General features: G+C 35.7%; 1 protein-coding gene, 1 non-coding gene and 1 pseudogene across 2 annotated transcripts; all 3 read right to left on the minus strand.

The window, feature by feature from the left end:
• Positions 1-3,521: 3,521 nt before the first annotated feature.
• On the minus strand, positions 3,522-6,735 carry LOC122341123 (centromere protein T-like). The gene is made up of 6 exons (XM_043234463.1): positions 6,214-6,735; positions 5,755-6,096; positions 4,885-4,984; positions 4,661-4,807; positions 4,480-4,584; positions 3,522-3,980 (listed from the first exon to the last, which is right to left on the minus strand). Exons 1-6 carry the CDS (start codon positions 6,725-6,727, stop codon positions 3,851-3,853), a joined length of 1,338 nt encoding a protein of 445 aa, XP_043090398.1. The 5' UTR covers positions 6,728-6,735; the 3' UTR covers positions 3,522-3,850.
• Positions 6,736-10,704: 3,969 nt separating this feature from the next.
• LOC122341125 lies at positions 10,705-10,832 on the minus strand. The gene has a single exon (XR_006250428.1). It is a non-coding gene; the product is annotated as a U6atac minor spliceosomal RNA (small nuclear RNA).
• A 5,778-nt stretch (positions 10,833-16,610) lies between these two features.
• On the minus strand, positions 16,611-24,391 carry LOC122341124 (annotated as a pseudogene).
• Positions 24,392-24,492: the final 101 nt, after the last annotated feature.

Here is a 24,492-nt window from a genome sequence, read left to right on the forward strand (position 1 = left end):
ACTAACTAGATTGCATAGAAAACATGAGTGGTGCTTGATTGAGTGCAAGGGTCTGACCAGGTCAGATCAGAAAGCAAGCTTTATTGAACATTCTAGACCTTCTTTCCGTTTTGCTATTTACTTTTCACTTTATTCCCATCTGGTGTGTAGTATTCATGTATTTTTGGCCGAATAGATCTTTCTCTCACTCTCTTTGCTGAGTAGCAGTGTGACTCAGTCCCCCAGTGATGATGAAATTGGTTTGGGTCCACTGGGTCCAAGTTCTGGCAGGAACAAGCAAGAAAAAGCGCCAGTAACATGGAAACTTCTCCTGCAGCCAGAAGAGCGAAAAACATTCACGCAACACCACAAAAACAGATACAGAACAACACAAAAACATCCGTGCCTAGTGACCAGCCACGAACGAGGACCCCACAACTCTGCTCTGTTTGTTTTGGATGAGCTGACCATTCAGTCTTTGAGATTTATAGCTGGATGATTTGCTAATGTCTTTTCTACGTTGTCCCAAAGAAGGCTGAGGTCACATCTCACCAAAAAAAAAATGACATAAAATGTTAAAAATACGATCTACAGTAGCTAATTGTCTGTTGATACTTGTATGCAAACCACATTTATTCTTTTGCGTGTTAAAGGTTTACAAATTCTTAAATTATTCTAGACTTACTCTTAAATTTGCAAATTCATTCCAAACTGACAGTTCAAACTTCTCAGCGACAAATACTTTGTTCACAATAGCCAATCGGAACACATTTCTGCTATATGAAGACCAATGAGGTTTTGCGGGGCGGGCTACACCACAGAAACGAAGCGATGAACAAAACGTGCGTTTTAAAAGTTCGTTTTAAAAATTAACAGGGTTTAAAAAAAATAAAAATAAAATAAAAAAAAAAACTCACTGGTATTTTTGAATTTAACTTTGAACTTTTAAATTGAGCGTTTTCAGAACGGCGCCATTCGCGAGTATCCATAGCAACACTCAAACACGTGCGGTTTTTTTTACTGAATTGTACTACTTCAAAGCTTTTTCGGCGGGACGTTTTTCATGGCTGTGGGTTAAAGTAACGTGAAGTAACACTAGTAACGTGATATTTAGTACCTGCAACTGTATAATTAGATTTTATCAGGGGGTACCCCACCAAAAAAACGTGTATTTTACCCACCCGAAGGCGTTTTAAGAAGTACAAATGAATGAAAATTTGTATACCATTAGGGGGTTTCAAGCTGAAATGCAATACATGACTTGGGCTGAATTCAGAATAGCCTACTGTTATTATTTTTTGCAACATAAAAGATCTCCCCAGTATATTTCAAATAAGCCCATTCACCCTTGAACCTCTAAAGCTCTCATTGTGGAACAGAGACTAAAGATGATCGCTTCTTAGTGGAATGCAGTTACTCTCTAAGATTTTCCCCTCAATACAGCGCTCACCATGTTGAGATAACTACAAAACAAATCTTTGTAAAGTCAACATGAAACATCTGCAAACTATTTTACTCGCATAGTGTTATATATCTTTTCCCCACAAGAGAAAAAAAAAACTTTTTTTCATCAGAAATTGGTTTAAAAGTGTCTATATGGCAAGTAGGTGAAAGGGAGGGGCCAAAAAGCAAGGGCTCAATGATGTCAGCTGAAAAAGTAAGTCGTTTCAGAAGCAGAGCAAGTTATGTTTGATGAAAGATTCGGTTTCCTCTTTAGAATTACTGTGTAAAGAAAGTGAATAGGGTCGTTGTTTGTTGACTTTAAAAGATAGATCGCATGGTATTTCAATTTTACACAATTATCTCCATTAGTGAAAACGCATCTTAAGCAACAAGTCGGCTAATTTCATTAATGTGTTCGCTCGCGGATCCAGCCACATCGAGGATCATTTCTCACCCGGTGAGTCATGCGCTAGGAGATGACGTGAGCGTTCTGGCCGCTCCGGCTCTGTGTGACCCACGTTCGTGGTTTTATGAAGGAGACAGAGAACAGATTGGCTTGTCAGAGGTTCGTTTTTCGAGCAATGTTTGGTTTAAGTGCTACATTGTAATGAAACTCAACATGATAGATGGAGTTTGCTGGAGCCGCTGCACTGCTGACTCATACCGTGGAGAATGTGGAAGGGTCACTGCATGCAAGAGGAGAAGAAGAAGAGGAGGAGGAGGAGGAGGAGGTTGGGGCCCCAGAGGGCCACAGGGACCCGACATCTGGATAGCCGACTCGATATATAGCGACAACGCAATGAAAACGGTGCGAAACATGAGCCGGATCTGGAATAGAAAGATCTGCGTCTAAATTCAGTCTGACGCGAAATAAAGGCGAGAGATATCGAGAGAGTTTTTGAAAGAAACAGGAATCCAGCGTCTGTCTGGAGCTGCAAATCTCAAAAACAGACTTGGCCTTGTAAAACACACACTCTCTCACACACACACACACACACACACACACACACACACGTCTGCTTCGGTCATTAGTGAAGGGAAAGAAGCTGGAGGGAAAGATTAAGAAATGGTGTATTCGTTACTTGGTTCAAACTTCGCATAAACTCTTCTAAACAGCATTGCGTCATATTTAAGTGGTCGTTTAACCAATAAGGTAGAAGAGGCTGTGAATAAGAGATCAAGATTTGGCAGGATGGTGGAAATGAGCATGTATGAATAAGAGTAAGAGTAAGTAAGAGTATTAGTATTAGAATTAGTCATTTGCTAGCTTCAGGTAAGGCATAACGATATTATGTCCTTATTGCTTTTAAAAATAGCCGCTTAATTACAAAAAATAAGCGAATGCATAAAGTTTAAACCTTCCACGAGATCTAATCATAAGTGATAGTTACTAGTGATATAGTATGTATATTATATACTGTATAGAGTATACAGTGATGTGCATTTTGAAGTATTGTACTGACCAATTAGCATCTCTTTAGACAACTCTGATGCCTATTAAACTCCTCTGTGATGGAATGTGACTGCCACCTAGTGGACACACCATGCAAACACATTTCTAGAATTTTTTGCATATATTTTCCCCATTCAATATTAATTTAAAAATCTTTTATTATTGTTATTCAAAATATTTAATTAAATGTGGAATGAATACTGAGGTATTACTATTGCAATAATTTGTCACTGCAAAAAAAAAAAAATTGCATTATTTTTAAAACAGTTTTTATTTAGATGGAAAATAAAGTATATGCATATATAAAACTCACATCGCTGCATAATCCTATTTTCTCAGTTTGTATGACATCCACAGTATATTCCATATTGTATTCTTGGAACACCCTATAGTTGTCCATTAACTTTAATATACTATGCAAACAGATTCTACAGGATGGTGTGTCCCAGAATGCAATACGATCATTTCCAGCGCAACAAATAAAGCAAATTTACACAAAACTGGACGTATGCAGTATATAAGTTAGTATATAGTATACACTGCATGGTGCACAGTAAACAATACTCTAGTTTTCTATAACTATCAGATTTTGAAATTATTTCCAACAAAAGAATTAGAAGGATAATATTTGTGGCTTATATTTTTTCTAAGGGATAAACATTCCTGAGGCAAATTATTTTGAGGACAGCTTATGAAAAACACATTGTCTCTGGAATACTGTGTGCAGATCAATCATGCACAATAAGACAGGGACTGCAATTTACATTTTTTGTTGTTGTTGTTTTTTTTAATGTTCATTTTGGAAAAAATAAATGGAAAACCGAAAGCATATTTCTTAACAGTCCTGCATAAAACAAATTGCATATATATATTACACACATTTTATTTACAAATCAAAGCATTTATTGTCTTGAACATATTTACAAGAACGCACGCAGAGCCACCTGCAGTGTTTAAGGAGGATGATCTGCATGTTCACCTTCTTTGTTTCGGGATGACTTTGTTTCCGCTGGTGGCCACCGGGATGAGAAGTTTCCGATACTCCATTGGAAGATATTTCTCTATCAGTACATTCACAGGCGTGTTGTCTGTCACAAAGCCCTGCCTAAGACAAATATGACAAACAAGTATTGATAAAGAGGCAAATTTGCAAAAGTATACAAAAACAATCAACTCATACATCTCAAATGAGCAGTAAATGACCTGCAGTGAATGGGTGCCGGAAGAACGAAGTCCTGATAATTCCGGTCAATCAATTAATAATCTTGAAGTGAAAAGAGTTTAATCAATAATACTGCTTTCTCCAGTGAAAAACTCATCTCATCTGAATCAAGAGAGAAATGTGCACACTGTTTAAAAGCAAAAACCTCCTAATGGTTACCATATAAACATGCAGCTTTTCACTTCACAAGACTGGAGCGGTGTGGATTACTTGTGGATTATTGTGATGCTTTTATCAGCCGTTTGGACTCTCGTTCCGACAGCACCCATTCACTGCAAGTGATGCCATGCTAAATTTCTCAGAATCTTTTCTGATGAACAAACAAACTACATCTTGGATGGCCTAAGGGTGGGTAAATGTAACTATCCCTCTTAATATTTACCTTCTCATTAGGAGCTCGAAATCTTCAACCTCAATTGTTTTACGTTTGGCATGAGTGGCATATGCCTCCAGATCATCTGCTAGCCGTTCAAAGTACTTCTTAAGGCTAAGAGAGAGAACACGCAACAAATGTAACTTCAAATATTCATGAGGCAGTAAATAACTGTTGAGTGAGGGCTTACATTTCATTAATGGCAGGGTACACGTCACTGGCCACCTTGGTCTTGGCAAAGTGTTTAAACACACTCATGACGTAACTCTTGGGAAGAACATCAACCCCTGTTTGACGCTTCTGTCTGGGGGCCCGTTTGGCAACCTGAGGGGCAGGACTGAGATAAATGGGTTTTAGGTTTGCATTAGGAAACTAAAAAGGACGTCAGGAAGAAGAACGTTGTTGGTAAATTACCCAGCGTTCACTTCCTTGAGGACTGTTGGTGTAGTCTGCGTGGAAGGACTTGCGAAAACCCTTTTCTGTCTTACAAATGCAGGAGTCTTCATGGACAATTCTAAAATAAAATTTAAAAAACAACGCCAAAGTAAATGCAAGTTATCCTATTTGTATCTAATTTGTAAGCAATCATTGTTTTTAATGGCTCTTTTTAATAATTGGGTAAAATTTGCTAACAAATGATACACACAAACACTGTAATTATATATTTAACAAATAAATATTACAAGTAATGATAATGCAGAATGAGTAACATTTTAAGTGTAGAACTAGAGGATTTTAGTACAAAGATAAGGGAATTTTTGCACATTTTTAATGTGTTGTATTTTAAACCAATTCGTTAGAAATTCTGTCATTAATTAATTACTGCTCTAAACCCCTAAGACCGCCGTTCATCTTCAGAACACAAATTAAGATATTTCTGATGACATGGTAGAGCTATCTCGCCCTCCATAGACAGCAACACAACTGAAATGATCCCAGGTTCAGAAGGGTAACGTTAATACATGGATGAAACAGTCCATGTAGCTCAACTTCAGTTTTGCGATGCTATGAGAATCCTTTTTTGCGTAAAGAAAATAAAAGGGACTGTTTTACAGTATTTACTGGACCTGGGAATATTTCAGTTGTGTTGCTGTCTATGGAGGGTCAGATAGGTCTTCGATGTCATCAAAAATAATTTATTTTCTGAAGATGAACAAAGGTGTTAAGAGATTGAAATGACACAAGAGTGATTTTTATTATTTAATTTTTTTTTTAAATAACCCTTTAAAATGAATTAACTGCACTAATTTTTCAAGATATGCTGGATGTGAAACTGGGTGTCACCTGCACTTAGAGCGTCATCACCATCATCACCATCATCTGCTTCGTCGTCCTCCTCCTCCTCCTCTTCCTGTGGAGATTCAGGGCTATGATCGGCTGGTACAGAGTGCATGAGCTCCTTCTCCTCCTCTGATTGGTTCAGTTCTTCTTGGGCGTCGTCATCATCTCCTGCAAGCTCTGGCAGGTCATCTTCAGCCAGGTCTTCTTCTTGTGACCGCTGCTCTGGTGTGCTGAGCTCTGCTGCAGGGTGGAGCCGAGGAAACCCAGGGCTGCCCAGTGGTTCTCTTGCTTCATCTGGAACATCCTGTAAACTCTCTCTGCCCTCATCAACAAAATCCAAAAGATCTGAACAGAAACACATTAGGTTTTTAGCCCACAAACAAACTGAATTTAGCAATTAATTTCAGTTGTCACTGGAGAACTTTGTTATTTTTTCACTTCATGCAGTCTCATTGTCCTCACCTTTCTCTCTGGGGTTCAATCCAGCTCCAAAACTCTTTGTGACTCTCGTGGTGCCTGGAATTCCCAAGACAGCACCTCCTCCCTCTGAACGGTGAGCTCTACGGGTTATTTGCTCTAGATATTTTGAGGTGTTAATATTTTCATGTTCAGCTTCAACAACCTCCTCATCCTGGACTTCCTCAGCCTCCTCCTCATCCTGGACTTCCTCAGCCTCCTCCTCATCCTGGACTTCCTCAACCTCCTCAATCTCAACGTTCTCACCCTCAACGCTTTCATACTCAATTTCCACAACTTCCTGATCCTCAGTTTCCACAACATTCTCGTACTCAATTTCCACAACGTTCCCAATCTCAACTTCCTCCACAATTTCTCCATCTTGCAGCTCCATATCATGAGATTCAGGAAGTGGTTCTGTCATCGCCTGTGTTGGAGCAAGTACAATATCATCTTCTGGAGTCAAACACTCATCATCTTGGGATGAAGGCACCACCTCTTCCTCATCTTGTGATTCCATCTCATGATCTTTTTTTCTTCTCGAATTAAAGATTCTGAGTCAGGAATTTCACTGGGTCCCTCAAGCTCATGTTCTCTCTCATTCCCTGCAGAAGGTCCCATTGTGTCATCTTTTTTAGACTGGACATAAAGCTCTGTGACATCACTGAGGCCGAGAGTGAACTTCTGCCAGGAAGAATCTTCTAGAGTTTTTCCATCCTGAAATACAGAGTGATCTAAAGAAGAGAGAAACCATTTTAAATACAGACAAAATAGAAAGAAAGCTAAATTTTAGAGTTTATACAAACCTTGGTTAGGACCCTGCTCCAGGCATCTCTGAACGGCCTCATCAAAAGCATCCACAGACTGCAGCCTCCGATTAGAGACCTTCCTCTGAAGCCCCGCCCTCTGAGTGCGCTTCTCTACAAATGGGGTCTTCAAGGTCAGGTTGAGCCCACTGAGAGAAAATAAACTTAAATAAATCACACTCAAAAGCCTTAATTTAAGAAAAATTGTCCGAATGCTTTTTTCTAAATGGATGCACATAGTCCAGTGTTTTTATCTCCCCAACCTGGCAACAATGTGCAACCACTTTTAAAAACGTCTTCAAACATTTGGAGTTACGATCTTTTTCTCAGTAAGAATGTTTAATACGGCTAATCTCCATAAACATGAACTTCGAACATTTTGTTTGCAATTGAAACGGCTGAATAATCACACTTGCGCTGTTGTTTTAACATAACTTGGGAATGTGAGAATTAATATTACAAAAGTTTGTTGCTTTAGCTTTTGAGAGAATGTTCATGTTATACCGGCTTTTAAATGTAAGTGTATGAGTATTTATATGATTTCTAGAACCAAAACAAGGTCAAAAATAAATCACTAGACTTGTTATTTTCTTGATTTGTATTTATATAAAAGTGCGATCATTTTAATGAAATCCAAACAGAATAAAATAAATGTAAAAATAAAAAAAAATTAAAAAATGCTTATGCAAAATAATTGTGGTGATGATCAGTTTAATGATTATCATGCCGCCCTAGTAATAACTTTAACAACAAGCTAGTAGTCATAACATTTAATTTTTAATGTCAATTTTAGTGAATGGTCCAATCTACTGAGATATAAATTAAAAAGCCTTTACCTTTTTGAACCAGAAGACAAATCTAAATCTTGAGAAGCATCTCCTTTCTCCTGAGAGATGTCACCTTTATGAAAGACATGCAAGACGTCATCCGTTTTGCCTGAGAATATAAAAAAAGTTAGGTGTTAGATGATACTAAGTGACTTTGAACATGCGACGAATTATTTGTCAATATTCCAAAATATATGCAATACACCAGTATCCAATTCCAAACACAGACAGTCTTGCAAACAAACGTAAGAAATGAAGCACCTGGCAGTTGATCAAACTGTTCCTCGAACGCCGACACACTGAAGACGCGCTGTGCTTTCTTGCGGGTCAGGCCTCTGACCACATGAGTCAGGGGTTCAGTGTTTAGAGTCAGGTCAGACAGCTCCACGCCAGACAGACCTTCACTGGAAAAAACACACACGCATATGAGCACAACATAAAGAGGATTACAAGTACATGCGATTAAAGACGTACTGACGTTGCCTCTCCAGCACTGGACTCGGCTGGATTCAGCTCCAGTTCTTGAAGTGCAGGCTGACCCGACATCAGCAGGGATGCTTCGGTCTCTGAAACACACAGAGGAGGATCATTAGAAACTGTCTGAGTAAAGACTGGGCAAATGTAATATTTTCTAAAGAATTTTTTTTTTTGAAGAATTAAATCTGATTATTTAGCTATCAGTTATGTCCATATAGGTTATAATAAGCACTAAAAACGCGTAAACAGTTAAAGACTGGCAAATATTCAGGGTGTAAAAAAATGATCAAAATCTCTGTAATAATTGTTAAAATGTTAATTAAAAAAAAAAAAAAAAGAAAAGAAATAATGCGATAGGAGATTGAGTGAACTAAATACTGCAAATAAAATTAAACAAACTATTAGTTTGAAAATAAGCTATAATTATTAGCTAAATAAATTAATAAATGATAAAAAAAGCATTACTAAAAATACTAAAACTGAAATAATATAAATGACTGCTAAATACAAATTAAAATTATAAATAAATTCATTATAAATTAAAAAAATTTAAATGCAAGAATAAAAGCTAAAAACAATAAAAGATAAAAATAATAAATACTTAATAACTCTGGTATATACATAACATACCTCGACTATGAGACCATGGAGTATCTCTTTAATAATACACCTGGATGTTGGTGTGTGTTTCTTAGCCTTCACTTTTTTTTTTGACTCACCCATCTGAATGATCCCCCTGAGCAGCCCACGAGTGGTCATGTCCTCATCATACACAGAGGACGAGGCTGAGGCTGAGGCTGGGGCTGGGGCAGGGGCAGGAGGGTTTGCGTTTGCCACCGACGTCCTCGTCCGTTTGGGTGAAGGCAGGGGTGACGAGGAGGCACTCTGAAACAGGAGAGAAACATTACAAGGATGGAATCGTGCAGAAAGTGCTTTTGCAACACAGCAAATCGTTTTTTTGAACACCACACATACCTCATGGAGCTTCTTCTTGAGTCTGTGTCTTAAGGCAGATCCAGGACTCTCCAGCCCAGGGGTGTTTTTTAGCCTGACGCTACGCCGTACATTTGATGCACTGAAACATATATAATAAATACATATAAACACAAATAAAAATCAATGCGCAAACTTTATAGAATACATAATATAACAAAATAGTGAAAATACAATTGTCTCTATGTGGATGCTTTATATTGTTGCGTCTGATGGTTTTAATTCACAACGAACAAAAACATTTTATTTGCAACTAGTATATTAATAATATAATTTTCCTTTATAGCATTTTTGTATTTAGCCGTTACTCATTAACTTCGAACAAATATTAACGTGTTTGTTTGTTTACATATTTTATACTGTGCGCGTAAAACCATTTAAAAGTAAGCAGAAAAAAAATTAAATCATGCTGAGCGTTTTTATTTGTGTAGAAATCTTAAGTGACACTTGAAATGAATTCACCTTCTGGTCACAGGAGATCTGGGTAACTCTGTGTGCAGGACCCTCCTCAGCAAAACCCGAGCGGAAATATCGTCTTCTGTTGAATCCATCGTTTCTAATCGCGGTTTATCTCAAAACTGAACTATTTTCGAAAGCTACAGAACTTTAACAAGAGAAAAATCTAAGTAAACAAAGAAAAGCATCGTCAAGTCATACGCCTGAGGTTTGAAAATGGAAGTCTCGCAACTCCCGCTCGTTCGTTCAAGTGACTCTCGCGATATTTTATCAATCGTTTCATTGGTGGGGTAGTGTACTGCACTCAAAGGGGTCGCTCGGTGGCTCATTTTCAAGCCGATTTGTAAAGTTTAAAAGTTTTAATGTAAAACTGTATGTCCGACACACAAATGTAAATCAGCCCTAATAATCTATATAAGGGATTCTGTGATCGGTCAATCACCCTGACCAGCGCTGAGAAAAGTATCTTAAACCACGTGACTACGCAAGCATTAACAACAAGCTAGTAGTAATAACAAGTACTTTAATATCGTTAAAATATGATCACGCTGATGAACTGTAACATCGCTAAATATAACAATTCAGAAAGGTAAAGTTTCAAATAGGATAAATATTTTTAAACCACCTGGAACAACATCCCGTTGTTTAAACCACGGACCGTTTCATTCTCTTTTTTATTTCACTCTCATAATAAATTTGCAGGTTTCGATAGAAACATTGTGGATTATTTTGTTATTGCCTGGCCAGAATGCTGCCCAGTGCGAGGAAAAGGTATGTTGGAAAGTCCTTTTTATAAATCTTTAGCATCGTTTCTTTCTTGTTGTTTAAAGGTTTAATTTACCACGGAGAGAATGCTGCGCGGTTTTGAGTTGTGTTGTAATGCATTTCATGCAACAATAAAACAAAACCAAGTATTATAAAAAAAATAAATAACAATAAAAAAAACTTGGTTAGAGATGCCACGAAGTAGGTGGCAATGCCTTAACCGTATGTGTGTTGAAGGCCACTAGGACCTCTTCCATCCTTGTCAAGGGGAGTGCTAACCTTCTCTCCTTTCATACAACACGATTGAACCTGTTCATTCTCAGAGAATATAAAGGTCAGTAGCTGCCTATAATGCTCAACGACGGTGACGATTGAAAAAATTAGAAAAAGGTATTTCATTCTTATCGTATTTAATACCTGTTGTAGTGTAAACATGTTTACATATACGTTATACACGTATTATTGGGTTTTGTGGGTTTTTTAAAGTTATTTTGTACCATCCTTAAGCCCGGCGTATTGCTTTTCATTTGCATATCTGACGTGTCGACCAATCACAACTACGCAACAAAGTACGTCACAGACTCTTGCTCAGGAAGTAATCGCAATCCCATGCAGTGTTTCAAAATAACAGTACCATGTATGTTGTGTTTTAATACTCGATTCCAAATTTTTTTCTTTATATATATATTTTTTTCAATTTTTCTTTATATATATTTTTGTAGGTTACTCAACGATACTACAATGGAGGTTAAAATGGTTTCGCGGTGTTCTTTTAACATTAGTACAATTTAAATGAACGGATTCATACATATTTTGTTCTGAATTATTGTAAATATTTTTGTATTAACGTTTGTTTATAAAGTTAACACGAGCGTAAGAGTTGATGTAGTTGCTTTTTTGTTTCTATTAATGTTAGATGTTAACGGAACCAGCTTCAGGAGAAAGAAATCTAAATTCATAATTTTCTCAGAAATAAGATGGCGTTGAAATATCATGGTTGTGACACAGGAAATATAAAAATCTAGACTAAAATATTCTAAAACTATAAAACTTAAAGCCTGTCTGAGAGTGATGTACTCTGCAAAGGTGAACTGTGGCGAGGGAGTCCTTTAGAGTGACTGCTGCCCCTGATATTACCTGATTTTATTACATTTTAATGAATATCTGATGGTGCTGACAAAACTTTGAAACCTTACATTAAACATGCATGTCACTAAAAAACAACCTTGTCTTTATATGATATTACTAAGTGTTGCCTTTCCTAAAACAAGGTCTTTTTCATCATTAAAACATCTTTTATTAATTTTAAAGCATATGAATGATCGAACCTTTCGCTGTGGACACACTGTTTTGGATATTGCGAGGGTACAATAAGAGTAATAGATTTGGTATAATAATGAGAAAAAATAAATAAATTGAAAGGGATAAATGTGTTAAATACATTACATTATTAAAACCTCATAACATTTAAAATTTCAAAAAGTATTATTTTTACATCTAATAGCAGTTACACTTCCCGGACCTTTTTTGTCTCATGTCTTAAGAATTACTAAAACATATATATAGATTTTATGAGCTTTATTTAGCATTTATACAAAAAAAAAAGTTTATTTTTATACATTTTACAAATGAAGATGTCCCCAAAAGGAGTTTTTGTCAGGTTCAGCTCACTTTCTTGTACAAAATTATCCCCAAAATATGGTTATGTTCACACACACACACACACAAAGTGATACACCGAGACAATAATTAATTGATTTTTCCCCTCTATCTTTAATTGGCACAGTTAACACATACAAAGTATTCAGTGCTCAAAACACAAGCATAACGAAGAGAACACAAACAAAAAGTGCAAAACAAACATTTGGCAGACCCCACCAAACGGAAGAAAAAAAAAGTTTAATTCATTTAGCAAAGCAGAGAAAAAAAAAAAGGGACATTTTTATTAATCAAAATTTAAAAATAGACTCTTACCATGGATTGGTAGTTCACTCTTATTTATAGACTTGTACGTATAGATATACATATATATATATATTTATAATTCTCTGATTCGGGAATGGTGTTTTGAAGCCCCAATTAGAGCAGGTAAGGGCCGAGGCGAATGATTCTCGTCACTGGAAGGTGTGTATGTGAATGTTATATTGTGATAGCCGGCAAAGTATAGAAATGCTGAAAAGGCTGAAATGAAGTTGTTTAACAATTTTGTTCTCAAAAAGAGACAGAGCACTTGAGAAAGTGTGTATGTTCGGAAGACACACAAAATGACCTTTTCCTCTTCAAGATGTTGAGATGTTCTCCGCTTTCAAAACCATTTCTTACTCATAACATATTTTTATATTTACAGGTATATCAATAGCGAGTGAGTCAGTTATTCTGAGAGGCTGCTCAATTCATTTAACGTAAAGCATCATAACCCACCAATAAGCGCTTTCTAAACGTGATAAAAGCGTTCGACGTTAAACAGCAGATCTGTGGCATGTGGGAATTTCATTTCCGTGATGCTGCCTGTAGAGATGTAGATGTTTTGGGCTTTGAACCTACTTAAGAATCAATAAAAAAATAAAAAATAAAAAGTAAAATACCTAATACCTCTCCTGCACCCAAAACGACTGAGAAATAAAAAACAGATATTAAAAAAAAGAAAAGCTAAATTTATGTGCCTCAGGGATGTGAGTAAACAGTGGAAGATGATGAAATTAAAAAATATAATCTTTTTGAAAAAAAAAACAAACAAAAAAACCCCTCCCCTTAGTCAAACCACAGTGATTACATCATAAAAAGGGGGAAAAGCAGTTAAATTAAAAAAAGTCTATTCTTCAGGTTAAGAGAGGCATACAAACGCTCACAGCTCACATGATGCATGTTAAATGTCTGGTTAACCTGTACATTTGGCTCAGAGTACATTTAAACCGTTACACATATATATAACCGGCGAAACCAATGAGGTCGCGAGGTTCTCGAACGGGTGCTCCACAGGGTAAAACCATAGAGACATGAACAAAACAGCTGTCACAATAAATACATACCCATATCAACAGGACATTAGCATATTCATGAGTGTAAATATAGCCCCTCCGTCACCGACAAACAATAACAGCGTTTGAGCATGATGATTGGACGGTTACGGTAAAGCGGGAAGTAGATGAAATGAAGCTGAAAATGTGAAAATCACTGAAGGGACGTTAGATCAAAATGAGTCGGATAAGATGGCAAACGGACAGACAGTATTAGTAATTGCACTGGAAGGGCGGAGACAGAGGAGGTGCCAGGGCAAGCAGACATGCTATTGGCCAGTGAAGCCCCGCCCCTGATGTGTGCTACAGCCGTGTGAGCAACCGATGGCCAGCAGCTGTTATCTTTGGGAGGTGGAGTCAAAGGGTCTAAAGGGGTGTGGCCTGCTGAAGGAGTGATGTCATGAAGAACTGTAACGCTGCGCTCCATTCAACTCGAGAAAGATTCCAGCTTGCAACTTGGCACTTAAAGACGTTTCACATCATATAAATAAATTTATGAATGATTTCAAGTTTATTTATATATATATATATATATATATATATATATATATATATATATATATATATATGAAAAAATTTGTAGCTGTTTAAAACATGATTTGTTGATAAGCATACACCTGTAAAACATGCTTGCATCGCTATTTTGTTACTTTATACACTAAAAGTTTAGTATAATTACAATTTATTAATGTTTTCAAAAAAGAAGTCTGTTCGGCTCACCGAGACTGCATTTATTTGATCAAAAATACAGCAAAAACTGTAATATTGCGAAAAATGATTACAACTTAAAATACCTGTAGTCTATTTTTATTTAAAAATGTCAACCTTAACAGACTACCGTTCAGGGTTTGAGGTAAAAGGGGGAAGGGGTATTTATAATGTTGCAAAAGATTTTTATTTCAGATCATTTCTGTCCTTCGAACTTTCTATTCATAAAAGACTCCTGGATAAAAATGAAAAAAAAGTTTCAGCAGCAAAACTGATGATGATAAGAACCATTGTTAATATCTGAGCACCAATCATAACTGAGCAGCAAAACGAATGATTTTGCGTCACAGGAATAAATTGCATTTTAAAACAATTTAAACTGTAATAATATTTCACAATTTTGGTGCATTTTTCATTTATCAAATGCAGCGTTAGAGAGCAGAACAGGCTTCTTCCAAGACATCAAAAATCTTAATTGTTCCCAACTTTTGACCAGTAGTGTACTGTACATCATCTTTGAGCATCAAGTATATATATATATATATATATATATATATATATATATATATATATATATATATATATATCAGAAATATGAATGGAGCGCAGCACTCTTTATGTACCAGAAATTCAACTCCTTTTACAGACAACATTCCCAGGGTTTGAGTTCAGGAAAGGTGAAGAAATCAGACACAAGGCTGTTAAAGACGACACACACACACACACACACACACACACACACACATACACCCGCACAGGCTGAAAGAAACGTTAGCGCCGTTCAGCAGCGATGAAGAGCCGTAAAGCAAAATGATATATGCAGATCATATTCACCTCATTATAAAATAACAGACAGGTAATAAATCTAAATGCCGTAATATTTCTCTGATTCGCTGTTCAAGTTCCTCTACAGCAGGAGAATTTAGGCCGAGAGGTCTCTATAGCCTCTTCCTCTCGCTTCTTTCACTGTTCCTCTCTTTATTTTGTGTCTGTCTCTCATCTGTCTCACTCTAGGGCGGTTCATGGAGGGTAGGCTGTAGTTTTTCTCACATGTGGCTGCTGTTTGCCCTGAACCACTGAGTCCTCCTTCCATACTTTACGAATCTGCAGTCATACACAAACAAACAAACAAACAAACAAACATATGAAAAACAAAAGAAAAAACATGTTAGACTCGGTGAAGGGATGAATTCATGACCTCTGTGAAAGGCTTTTCAAACTATAACTAACCCTTGGTTATCTTCGTTTCATTTTTCATTCATTTGCATTTTACACCAGCGTAGTTTCACTTTTATTTCTATACCATTATAGTATTTATTCATTATTTGAATGAGCTGTTATTTGTCTTTTTAGCAATTTGTTATGTGCTTTTGTCATTTTTTTTTTTTTGTTTTCTTTGTTTTATTTTAGCTTTAAAAAAATCATAATTTTATTAAGTTGTCATATGACATTTAATTTTTCTCAATTTCAAGTTTTACAAATTTTACTAATTTATCATTTATTTCGCTTTATTCCGATTCAAAAAAAATTATTTTTAATAGTTTTAATAACTACAAAACCTCGCATATAATAAACATATTTCCCATTATTTAATCATTTGTTCCCGTGACATTTTAATACGTTTTCTGGTTTTAAGTAAATCATGGTTACAGTTTTAAATCAACTGAAAAACGGTGACAAATTAATAAACCCTGAGAATTTCTTTAACGTGTTAGTTATTTCAAAAATGCAGTGCCGAGTGTACACAGACGTTAACCCTTGATAAACTAATAATAAATAATGCAGGGTTAAAAATAACCGATAACAAGCGTGAAAAGCCGATTTTAAATGCACCCCTGAACACACACATATGGCACATATGCTTAAATGAGCTGCGCAGTTACAAAATGAACTGGAAAATGACAATAAAAAACACACTGGATTGTTTGTAGCATGATTTATAATATGCATGATTTGCTGGCAAAAGTAATTCGGTGTTCTTGGTTGAATTCAAGAACAAATGTGACCTGAAACACACTCAAACATGCATTTATGCAGTGGAAAAACTCAAGAATCACTCAGAAACAGAGCATTCGGGTCCAGTTTTAGTACGTTTTAGATTTGCATGAAGGTTGTGTGTCTTCGCACCTCATTTTGCAGACAAGTCTAACTTAGAGATGGCATAAGTAGGTTCATGCATATTCAAACTGAAATAAAAGTCAGACCCCAATCACACTTGTGCAGTATCAAACCATGTTAAAAGTCAAAGGCAACTCAATCTAGATCTCATCAGTCACACACAGTTAATGCAGTCAGCTAATACTCCATCTCACCCTCAGAAAGATACACCCTTCTCCAGGAAAACACATCTGTGATGAAACATTCATATTCGTCAACATTACTAAATACTGTAATCGTCTATCCATCGTATGTTTTTCCAGGGTTAGACTATCAATATCAAGTATAAGTGTTGAGATTGAACACAACGTGAGCAAATAATACAGCTAAATAAGTCAAAAGTCAGTCTAAGACGTATTAGCAAATGATGGGCTTTTCACAAATATATTTTTTATGCTACTTGTAAACTGTTTATTATTACTGGTGTTGCGAAAATGGTTTTTCGGGGGGAAAACACCATCATAATTTGACCTTAAGTTCATTTACATCTGAAAACGGTAAAAAAACTAGCACGTGCCTCCTCTTATATGCGTGTGTTTACGTTTGTCTGTACATTTCTAACATGCATTGCTACTCAGAACGACAAGATACGACCGCCATATTAAACTATGGTGGGCTAATATCTAAAACCATCATGTGCTAAGACACATACAATCATGTAGTCATTCGGTTTTAGAAAAAAAATCGGTCCGTTTTGCCTAAAAAGTCACTTGGAGAGATTCAGGATCACACACACGCACACATATACACACACACACACACACACACCCTAGCCTTCTCCTTCGTTGTTCATACGCAAACACACTTCTGAGATTACAGGACTTAAAGCTTTGGGTCATATGTAGGTTATGGCACCTTTGGCGTTGGAGTCCAGAAAGACCTCGACGTAGGATGTGGGGACGTAACCCTCCTCTTCCTCGTTTCTTCTAACACGCGTCCATCCGTCACCTTTGTCTTCCTCTATTACATACAAGAGCTCACCCTCCGTTACCGAGATGGTGCCTTCATTAACGCCTGCAGAGGAAATTCAATGAAAATCAATACATCAATAAATAATTCAAATACGCGACCCTGGACCACGAAACCGGTCATTTTTGTAAATGTTTTGAAATTAAGATGCATGTGTCATCTGAAGGCTAAGTAATTTAGCTTTCCATCGACGTTCGGTTTGTTAGGACGATATCTGGCTGAGATGCAACCATTTGAAAATCTGGAATCTGAGTGTGCGAAAAAATATAAAAAATTAAAAACTGAAAAAAATCTCATTTATAGTCCAAATGAAGTTCTTGGCAATGCACATTATTAATAAAAAATAAGTTAAATATATTTACGGTAAGAAAATTCCAAAATATCTTCATGGATCATGATATTGTCTTAATATCCTAATTAATTTTTGGCATAAAAGCGAAATCAATCATTTTGACCCATACAAGGAATTTTTGGCTATTGCTATGAATATAAATATATGATAAAAATACAGTAAAATCAGTAATACTCTGAAATATTAGTACAAAATAAGTATTTTATGCAACACTTTATTATACGGTTACACCTATTAGTTGTTTATAAGCGTGTATATTACTAAACCATTTATTAGTGACTATTAATATTAATTTAGGCACTAACTATTAATAAGCAGCAAATGAAGAATTTATTGAAGGAAAAGTCATAGTTATTAGTTAACAAGTGTTACCCTGTTTTCTATTCAAATACAATGTTAAATGTAATTTATTCCTGTGATGCAAATCTGAATTTTCAGCATCATATCTCCAGTCTTCAGTGTCACATGATCCTTCAGAAATCCTTCTAATATGATGATTTAGTGCTCAGGAGACGTTTCTTCTTGTAATTATTATTATTATTATACATAGATACAAGAATAATTTGATGAGTAAAACGTTCAAAAGTACATTATTTTAATCTTTTATAATATTTTAAATGTCTGCACTATCACTTTTGACCAGTTTACTGTGTTCTTGATGAATAAAAGCATTCATGTCTTAAAAATAAATGACTGGCCTCAATATGGAAACACTATAAGGTTCCATTAGTTAACATGATTTTTTAATAATGAGCATTTCAGTATTCATCAGTTAACAAACACACAAATGTTCATTGTTAATTCGAACGTGAATAGATACATTATCGAATGTCAAAATAAACGAAACTGAAATACTGTATGTTTTAGGGTTATTTCTAATGTCTGTAAAGTGTTAAACATTCCCATATAAGAAATCGCTTTTTGGAGGTTTTATTACTTACGATGTTGCATGCATGCATTTGACAAGAGACAGCGAGGCAGCTCGCTAGGGTTCGAAACGTTTCATTATGTATCCATGTTGTTTATCGTGCATTCATACATGAAATACCTTCAAACGGGTAGAGGGCTTTGCAAGTGCCGATGGTGGGTAGCATTTCTTCATCTGGGTCGTCAAATTCATCTCCGGACTCTGCCGTCTCGGGCTGGACTTTACTCTGGACCTCAGAACTCGGTTCCTCTGTATAACTGCCATCCGGACTGCTCCATCACACACATGCACACACACACACGCACACACAATAACTATAGCACCCGTTTGGACAGTACTGTGACTGCAAGCGAGAACGCGTCTTAGCGCATTGCATTACACCAAACACACGAAACTATGTTCTTTTATATGCCCCCTTTAGCAATGATAATGATCTCATTTGGTCATTTTGTGTGTGTGTGAGAGTGTGTACTTTCTCTCTGTCCTGTGCACAGTTGTTGTTGGTGGTGGGTGGTGTGCTGTTTTGGGTCTCGTGACAGGGCACTCGTCCTCCGAGGAGGGTCACTTTACTGGCATCCTTCCTTCGACCTCCGCTAACCAGCCCTTAAACACACACACACACACACACACACACACACACTCAGTTCTACCGAACTGAATCTGTAGTCCAGGCCTGTGCTGTATTAAATGGCACACACTCGAATTTCTGAGCCTCTGCCTGCAGTTTCTCGATGTTGTGGGCGATCTCTGCTAACCGAGGGTCCACGCTGTTGGGATCCCCATCTGTGGGTTCTTTACATACACTTCCTTCATTTTAGTCAAAGCATCTCTGAAGAAAAAATACGCATTTACATTCAGTCGAAAAAAAATACATCTAGTCCAGAAAATTCCAAAAGGATTAATGTAGTGCATTTTACAGAAATATAAAGGAATCGACAGAATCAAATAAAATACTAAAAGATTCAAATATTTACTTTATATTCCAAAGTGCTACTAAACGTTGTATATTAATAATAATATTAATAAAACCCATTTCATATTATATTTAATAATGTTAAAGTTAGCAGAAACGCTAAAGTTGTATAACTTATTTACATTTATGTTTTTATTCTTAAAAATGTTGGAAAAAATTCCAATTCCAATTCTTTTTAAATTATGATAAATTACAATTGGATTCCTTAATATTAATATTGCTTTAATAAACATTAATTATACATGCAATTTTGTTCAAATGGGAATATTAAACATTATACAATTAAGATGTGGCAAAAAGAAACAAAAATAAAAAAGCTAAAAGTAATGATGGAAATATGCAAACATATATTCAAATAAGTATGTTAATAATGTGTAAAAAATCGAATAAATAAAATTGTTAATAAATTCTTTAAATAATAAATGTTGTAAATGTATGCAAATAAATAAAACAAGTAAATAAACAATTAAGTAAATGCAATAAGTAAATAAATAAATATTTTTTAAAAATAAATAAAACCTAAAAGTATGAAAGCAATTGCTAGGGAGGAATAATATAAAATTCTGAAAAAAGTGTACAATCTGCTGTAAAAATATAAAGATTCAGAGTCTTTATCGCTCCCTATGCATCCATTGAGATTTTGACTAGTGTATGGCAGGATAAAGAAGTTTGTATTCGTCCATGTCTGTGTACCTCTGGTCCATCTCTTTCTGTATGTCTTTATTGATGTCGTCAATCTTCGACTGAAGCTTCTTCCTTCTCTGCTCTGGAGGAAGATGACTGAAGTCCTCAGGATTCGAACCCTGAGAGGAGACAGAGAGGATGACAGAAATAAAGTCAGTATCTGCCCTTAAAATCCAAAAATAACTGTCCTGTTAGAATCTGCTAATATATAAACTAATATGCATCTGTATAAACGGGGCAGGTCAAATCAGGACACATCCAATCACATCAAAGGACTATTAAAGAATCTTCCATTCCTGTCATCTGGTTGGCTATCTGCCTTTGGAGAGGAGCCAATCAGCTTTCAAATCAACTGTTTATCAAAGGCAAACCAGATGAGATAATTAAATCTAAGATCAATGATTAACCTATTCAGTCCAATGCCAACAGCAACAACGATTAAACAGTTAAACTTATCTCGCTCATTTTTGAAATCTGATTCTGGTTGATCGGAGAAATTCGGTTTGCATCTGTCCTTACGTGCCCTCTTTCTCACTCGCTCTAATATGTTTGGGGTCGACATTAATGTATGGATCCTCTGAACTCTCCAGCCTCTGCTTTTTTCCCCACATTGGTTCTCTCTGAAGGACAGAATCAACCACACGGTGGCGCTAAAGAGCTTTAAACCTGGTGCAATGATTTTTAACCCTATGAAGTCTACCGTCTCCTGTTTTGATACACATATTTAGGCCTCTAAAGGATCAAAGTATAATTTTTAGAATAAAGAGGGTCATGGTACACGTCTTTTTGCTGTGAAATCCTACAAAAACTTGAATAAAATATAAAATATTTCAAAATGAACACTTACTGGACTTAAGCAACCTTACTTGATTATCCATACATATATATATATATATATATATATATATATATATATATATATATATATATATATATATATATATATACACATATATAATACGATTAATCTGGCTTTTGAGAATGTTTGTTTATCCACAATCATCTCTGTACTTCATTATATTATATGTTTTGATCATACATGTAAGCATTTATATTGCATATTACTGGCAAATAAAGTAAAACTGATATTTTTTACATTTTATGTAAGCATTCTGGTATACCGTCATTGATTTACAAGTTTGGGACTTTCAGAAACTGCACCTAATTGCATATTTTTGCATATTAATTTTTTTCTTTTTTCTCATGTATGAGTTCCATATTATTATCTATACATCATCTATGAGAGCCATAAGAGATGGTGATATTAAATATGATACTCAACAAACAGAACACATGCAAACTTTTACTTTAAGATTTCATTAAATGTTCAATTAAGTGTTCAATAAAAAAAAAAAGAGAGATTATTTTGACTATTTTATGGCCTGGCTTTACATGTTTAAAGTAGGCATCCTGAAAATCCTACTCTTAGATCATACTCATATTCTTAGAAACTGATTTTGGACTGAATAGGTGGATGACTGTATGTTTCAACAGTCCTGCCCAAGGGTCAATGTATATGCTAAAGGTCAAAGGTCACAAGGCAGGCACATCGACCTTACTCCCTTCTTCCACATCACCATACTGTCATGCAACAATAAATAACCAAATTTGTCTGAGCATGCATTGCACTGTCACTCAAAATACAGTTAAATAAAACCACAAAATCAGTTCACGCAAAACTTATAAAACAATAATCAAGATCTACTCAAGCACAATACATGCTACACTCACTGTTGTACTCACCCTCTTTAAAACAAAGACAAATTGTTAAAATAAAAGTTAATTATGTAACAATCTAAAAATAAATCACCTTGAAATATACGCGATCAAAATATGCATATCTATTTACAGATTGGTGTTTAAATATAACCAAACATAGTTAATAGTCAACAAAAAAATCAATATTCAATATTAAAATTCTATAATCACATATGGGCTAAAAAAAGACACACAGTGATTGTTTAAGATATTTGAAAAATCATTTTTACATTTTTTTACACTATTATGCAACTGCATCGCTTATTCAAAACCAATTTGGCTTCATTTCTTCAGTGAAACATAAAATGAGATATTTAATAAAATATGCATGCTGCTCTTTTCCAAGTGAAGTGTAAAATTAAGCATGTCCTACAGGAATAAAAGAAATCAAGCCAAAGGTTTAGGATGACGTAAAATAAAGGCTACATATTAATTTTGCAAGTGAACAACAACTTGCTCTATAACTACTTTCAAAAGATGACATTTCAGTATAGTATCCCACACATCTGGTTAGGGGTCAAATTAATCAGGTTTGAAAGACATGACGACCGGGAATCGGGGACAGATAAATAAACACAGGGACAAAATAAACGGGTTTCAGATCACCCTCAATAAGGTTCCGTGACGTGGGCATTGAGTGAGAGCTACATAGAGGAACAGTCACCACGGCAACAAGACAAAACAAAAACAGACATCAACAAAAAAAGATAAATCAGACAACAACATGGTTTTGAACTTCTAAATACACACAAAGGTAAAATTATATAACAAAAACAATACCAAAAGTGCTGTTAAAGGCGATAGTTCACCCAAAAATGAAAATGTGCTGTCTGCTCACTCGCTTCCTCAGGCCATCCAAGATGTAGGCAAACTATTTATTTTATTCTTTTTTTTTTTTGTGCTGTCAAATAATTAAAAATTAATTACATCTAAATGATTAATTACGTTCTAAATGTTTTCATTAATATATGTTTGTATATATATATACACATTTTTTTATTTATAATATAAAGTATATGAATATAAAAAAATATATAAATGTAAATATCAAAATGTGCACTATGTGTGTACAATTATGCAAATTTAAGCTTTTATTTTGTGTGCGTTAATCGTGACTGACAGCACTAATTTTATTCATTTATTTATTTGGAGTAGGAAACAATAAAAGGAGATTTTTTAGCTGAAACTGTGGTCCCAGGTAATTATAAATGCAAGTCAATGGCTACTGTCAAAATACATATACAGAGAAGACCAGATTAACACCCGTGTCTCCTGGACGTATATATTGAGGTTTTGTTTAAGTCAAACGATTGGTCTGTGTAAGAAACTAACATTATTACCTTTAATTAATAGCCTCATTTAAATGGTGAATCTAATTATTTTTCCACAAACAGAATCTTCAGGTTCAGAGTTCACTCACTTCTTTTACATAATCATGCAATGACATAACATACTCGGCAATTATATTATTATATGTAGATATGTGGAAGTCTTATATGTCCAGAGCATTTAAAGCTTAATAAACTCCTCTTCATCGGCTCACGCTTTTTACACAAACAATGAGAAACCATGAAAACGTATATTCAAGTGTTCAAGTGGTAGTCAGACCTGGAGCCCTGAATGAGTTACCAAAAACCAGCATCGTAGTATCATATACACCGTTATTTCAAACTCCTTCCAGTTTGAAAGTGAGTTTTGATTGAGTAACTTGTTGATCTGTTGCTGCTAAAGCTTTGAGACGGTTCATTTAGTGAACTAGTTCATTCAGCTCGCTAAAAGGAATGTCCCGGTTCAAAAGAAATTGATATCAGATCCAACAAAGCAGGGCGCTCACTGGTAGCTTTTCTGAGAGCTCTGGATTACAGGTAGCCAATAAATGCAAATAAAGTTCTGTTTCTTGCAGGGACTGATGGATTTTCCGCTTCATAAGACTCCTCAATATATCACTAGAACACTGGTGTTAATTTTGCACTGCCTGTATGCTTTTTTTAACGTAAAAGTGCCGGCAGTACCTGACTTGAGAGCTAACATTCTTCTTCACTTTAAGATACGCGCGCTCCGCATTCGGATGGCCCGAGGTGAGTAAACGCAGCAACAAACATGCTCATTTTTGGGTGAACTGTCCTCATAAACAAAACCAACTTCATAAGGGTTGAATACAAAGGTACAAAGTGATATTAAGAGACCTTGTGTTACTACAGCGACCGGACATGCTACGGCCATGCCGCTAATGGTTACATGCTACTGAGGCTGCGCTTACCAGCTTTAGAGAGAGCCATGGGGCGCCTTGAGAGCGCGAATGAGGGAATGGAAACTGAGAAGAGAGAAAACATCAGAGGAACAGCGATCAGACCATTGTTACACGGTCATACCTGCGCGTACGATTGTGTTCATGCTTTTATGATGCCATTGATG

The sequence above is a fragment of the Puntigrus tetrazona genome, unplaced genomic scaffold (assembly GCF_018831695.1).
Source record: "Puntigrus tetrazona isolate hp1 unplaced genomic scaffold, ASM1883169v1 S000001112, whole genome shotgun sequence".
In the NCBI taxonomy this organism is placed as follows: domain Eukaryota; kingdom Metazoa; phylum Chordata; class Actinopteri; order Cypriniformes; family Cyprinidae; genus Puntigrus; species Puntigrus tetrazona.